The sequence below is a fragment of the Poromitra crassiceps genome, assembly GCF_964638095.1.
Source record: "Poromitra crassiceps genome assembly, chromosome: 14".
Taxonomy (NCBI): domain Eukaryota; kingdom Metazoa; phylum Chordata; class Actinopteri; order Beryciformes; family Melamphaidae; genus Poromitra; species Poromitra crassiceps.
The window spans coordinates 30,078,029-30,083,028 of NC_139633.1; the positions used below are offsets into that span (position 1 = coordinate 30,078,029).

The 5,000-nt window shown below is 47.7% G+C and overlaps 1 protein-coding gene across 1 annotated transcript in view; it reads right to left on the bottom strand.

Moving 5' to 3' along the window:
- The window catches only part of hectd2 (HECT domain containing 2), a gene marked incomplete at its 3' end in the record, with an annotated part of 118,776 nt that overhangs the window by 107,319 nt on the left and 6,457 nt on the right, over window positions 1-5,000 (bottom strand). The window contains exon 2 of the mRNA XM_083651078.1: window positions 2,356-2,524. Within this exon, the coding sequence (XP_083507204.1) occupies window positions 2,356-2,524 (169 nt within the window). The remainder of the gene's footprint in view (window positions 1-2,355; window positions 2,525-5,000) is intronic.

The following is a 5,000-nucleotide window of genomic DNA, read 5'->3' on the forward strand; positions in this document are numbered from 1 at the left end:
TGAGGTATGGAAGAACCACCAAGTCAGCAGGGACGGGATGCGCTCCACCCAGAGCGATCCCCTCCGCACGCCCGACGCCAGAAAGAAAGCAGAAAATTATGATGAAAAAAAAGAATGTTTCAGCAGGGACATGATGCGCTACCCAGAGCGTTTAAACCTGGGAAAAAGGAGGAAAAATTTTTAGGGGGAGGATGGGTGGCTGTGTGGCTTGGTGAAGTTATTGGAGAACCACCAAGTCAGCGGGGACATGAGGCGCTCTACCCCGAGCGATCCCCTCCGCAAGCCAGCCAATCTAGCTAAAGCTGCTCCAGCTGTCAAGAACGGCAAAGCAGCCCAGAAAGCAGAAAGCGATGATGACGATGAAGAAAAGGACGACTCTGAAGAAGAGACTCCACCAGTGACCACTCCAGATGAAGCTACTCCAGCTGCCAAGGCTGCGACCAAGCCTGCAGTGAAGGCCCAGCCTGCTAAAGAAAAGTCAGAGAATGATGAAGACGAGGAGGATGATGACTCTGAGGAAGAGGTGCCACTCGCCGATGCCATGTCCCGCCGTGAGGAAGCAGGAGACATGGAAAAGAGATATGGAAGCTCGCCGCACGGGCAGCGAGCTTAGGGGGAGGATATGTGGTGTCTCGGCAGCCTAACCCCTGGCAGGTGAGAGTGGGAGGACGGCCAGCCACAACAGTGACATCAGAGCTGGGGTTCCAGACAGAGACGCTGTCTGGGCCACGTCATCAGTAAGAGGTGTTTCCCCAATTAGCTGCTCAATCAGTGGGACCGCTAGCAGCTGCGCGCTGTTAGGAGCGGCTCACATGGCTGTGACAAACTGAGCAATCAGCGAGCCTAGAAAGGGGAAGCAGCTCTGAAGGTCCACTGTCTGGCTGGCTCTCCTCGAGAGAGAGGGGGTCCTCTCCGTGCTGTCGGGCGGTAAGGTATAATTTACAATCCTCTCCTTAAGCTCATGATAATGACTGTATATGATTTCTGACCGCTCCTGTCTATTATCGCCCGCAGGCAAGATGCGGGAGCATGTAACTAAGGCAAGCTACTGGTGGCAAGCTACTGGAGAATGTATCAGAGGACTGGAGCATGTATCAGAGGAAGTGAGCCCGGCCACAGGCTGGAGCCCTCACCAGAGGAAGCGAGCCAGGCAATATACTGGAGCGCTTGGTGCCACGTTTTGGAGAAAGCTCATCTGCTGTGACTCACCTGTTAGGTGAACCCCACCTGCCTGGATTGAGACTTTGAATGAACAGCCCCGAGAAGGGAAGAATTTAAGTTGATTTGAATGGAATAATGAATAAAACAACGCTCCTTGCGTTTAAACCTGCTTTTCGTGTCTTGGCTTGCATCAGAGTTACCACAATACATACATATATGTATATATATATATATTTTTTTTTAAAGCGCTATATAAATCCTATAAATTATTATTATTTGAATCTGCTCTATTCACATTGAACCAGACTGACCATGCAAATCTCTGATCTCATATTGATTTCACACCTGTTGACTTCACTTTGAGTCACACAGGAGAGAGGGACCAGCGCAGAAGCTAAAAGCAGCTGAAAGCCTCGGGACGTCCGCCGTCCAGCAAAACCACTCCAGCTCTCTCACCAGCAGGGCGGCGCTGTGACCCTCGACACTCGCCGTCACTTTGGAAAACATGACGGAGCACTTTCTCCTCTGAAAGACCTTCCATTTGAGAGACGTAGTGCAGTTTGTGTGCTTGGCTGCGTAAACACAGTGTGAGCACACTCTACACATCAGCTGCACTGTAAACAGAGGAAGTAGCACATCATTACCTCCCAGACCAGCGTTCCCCCGGAGCAACAAAGCCAGCGAGAGCCGGGACAGACCGCACTGCAACGGGAATATGCAATCGAAATGGGATTATTGGGATAGTCAGCTAAAACGTGGCCTCTTTTACTGGTAACATTTGTTTTAAAATGGATTGAAATAGAGGCATGGGATTTGAGGGAGTCTACAAAAAATTGCAAGTCCGTATATTGGGACAGTGAGCTAAAGTTGGGCTTTTTATGCTTGTGTCACAAGTTTTAAAGTTCATATAATATGCTGTAAAGCAGGACTCCCCTTGCTTCTGTGATGATGGTTGGATGGTCTAAATTAGCACTAATGGGGGATAAAAATGGGATAAAAAAATCGGGGGTGGGGGGAAATATATAAAAAATCAAATAAAAAGTACTCTTTCAGTATTTAACGAGTGTACTCGAATTTTGAAATGACTTAAAATGCCCATCCCTACTAATGAAACACCGTGAACATGTTGCTCAAAGACACTTCGGCAGGCAGGAACTTGAACCCAAATAACCACAACCCAAGAGCCGAACTCACCGTGCCTGATGGTGAGGGCGCCGCTCAGGTGATTGGTCAGGTGTCCGGTCAGGTGGTTGGTCAGGTGTGTGGTGGTGGTGGCGCCCGCGGAGCCCCGCCCCCTCTGGCTCAGCGTGGAGATGAAGCCGCCGAGCGACGGGAACGGCTGCTTGGCTCCTCGTCCCAGGACCTGGCGCCGGGAGATGACATCAACACCACGAGGAACACACAACAGTCTTTAGTTTTCAGTGTTTCAAAAGTACTGCTCACTGTTTAGCGGCCATTTTCAGTGGAAAGCCATCATAATGGCTTTGAACCCTGACATGAATATTAGCCATTACTCATAGAGAAAAGCACAATGAGGCAACATAGAAACAAGACCCCCCATATGTCCCTTTTAAACACGAATGAATGTTTGGATGCATGTTTGTTCCAAAAATGTCCCAGGAAGAACAGTTTTATTGTAGTTTTATTATTTTATTGCTTTTTATTGCTTTTAATGCCTATTGTGCCTGACTTTTTTGACAGCGCCGCACGTTGGCACGATGCTCCTAAAAGCAAAACGCTTATTGTTTTGAATGATTTGGCATCTTCTATTACTGTCACCACTGTCAACACCAGTATTGTTGTATTGTAATAATAACAGCTAGCTATGCTAATTAGTCGTTCAGAAAAACATCTAAACAGCCGTGTGATTAGTCAGAAAGTCAGTAAAATAAGGAGAGAGCTGCAGGTGCTTATGCAGAACTAGTGCACGTTTAACACATTGACTGCCAGCCCTTTTTTCAATGCTGTAGGTAGCTTCTGCCAGGCCGTTTTTTGAGGATTCTGGCTCATTTTACAAGAGCCGAGGATTCTTTTCTGCTTGGAGTTTGTGAACACGAAGTTCACAAAAGTACTAATAGAATGTGTGCTTTCTCTGTCTAAAAGAGTTAGTTTGTAGAGTTAGTAGTTATGTAGATATTAGCCGTTGAGTACAGCATGGTTTCAGCTGTCTGAGAGTGAAAGCTGAGATATTCGCAGTTTTGTGAAATTCAATCAAACAGGCAGAACAGTCACCTTAACCATTTATTTTTGGCATCAGTGAGAGATCAGACATCCAAACAATATAGTTCCGAACGCCCTCTCCTTCAACTCCTCCCTCCGTGGGCGTGTCTAGTGGCTTTCAGCCTGCGTTTGTCACAAGCGAGTGCTCTGCTGCAGCCTCCCTCCCTGGCAGCGAGTTTGAGCAGCCTCCCTCCCCGCCTACAGTATGAGAATGAGGCTCGTTCGTTTCTGGGTTTTCGGAATGCGTGCGATTCTGGCCTTTCTGCGGGCGTTTCAAAGTGTGTTTTACACATAATATATTATGCAAATTTGCAATCCCCCGTGTGCTGCTGCTGGCGCGGCCCGAGAGCGGCGAGTCTGGTGACTGATGACTGTAAAATCGGCAAGCCATTCCTTGAGAATGGAGGAAGCAGCCGCGGGAGGCGGCTGCTTTTGGTTGACTTTCTCTCTGTCGGGAGGGCACCGTCGCCACCTAGCTGGTCGGTAAAATAGATTATACACATTCTCTTCCTCCAATTCTGCTATAGGAGACGTAAAAGGGGTTGATCGATGTCCCACCGTCAAAAAAAAAAAATGTTTATGTAAGCGGAGATATCTCGTCCTTGGCACTTAACGGTTGGATCATGTAAGCCGAGATATCTCGTCCATGGCACTCAACGTGTTAAGTGCACAGTGGGTAGCGGCCTGCTGTGATGAAGAATATAGCGAGATTAACAAGGTTGATAGCAAAACACTGTCGCAGCTAACTGCAGCAGCACCTCCAGGCTAACTAGCCTGTCACATGACGCCTTCATGGTCCCTCGTTAAAGTCTGCAGATGCACGTTACCTCCCCTCTCTCTCTAAAAAAAAAGAAGAGTCACGTCAGTGTGGCGCTTAAGGCCATCTGTCGCTACAAAATAAATAAACGGGGTCTATTATTGTATTACTGGACAGACATGTAACTAACTTTGCAGTCTGAGCCATCTTCTATGTGCTGCCTGTAACACAGTGCTGCAGTTTCTATTTTTCTGGTGTTTCTTTTTTACATGTTTGGGAGAAAGTCAGATAGGCAATAACAGTTATATGCAACATGTACAATTTAGCAACATGCAGGCAAGCAGACAGACATGGGCTAGTTGTGTTCACACACCTGATTGTCTTTTAGCCATGTTGAGAGTAGCAAAGACAAGTGTAGAAGGCAGCCATATTTAAATGGACCGCCTTGTTGTGAGAATGGATATGATTGGTGAATGATTCAACGCTGATCCAATCAGCGGGCTGTCAGCTGGTAACAGCTGGAGCTTAGCCTACTGTATGACTACCATGTCCTGCCTGAACCAACGCCATGCTTCATTAATGCAAGGTGTAAATAGGCGCTCTCTCTCTCTCTCTCTCTCTCTCTCTCTCTCTCTCTCTCTCTCTCTCTCTCTCTCTCTCTCTCTCTCTCTCTCTCTCTCTCTCTCTCTCTCTCTCTCTGAAGACCAATGAGAGAGAAAGAGAGAGAGAGAGAGAGAGACACACACACACACACGGTTTCTGTTTCCAGGGGATAAAAGCCTGGCCTCTCTTCGGGCTGTTAACGAGATGCATCGGGCTCTTCATTCAGACCAGATCAAACGAGACGGCATAATCCAACCCA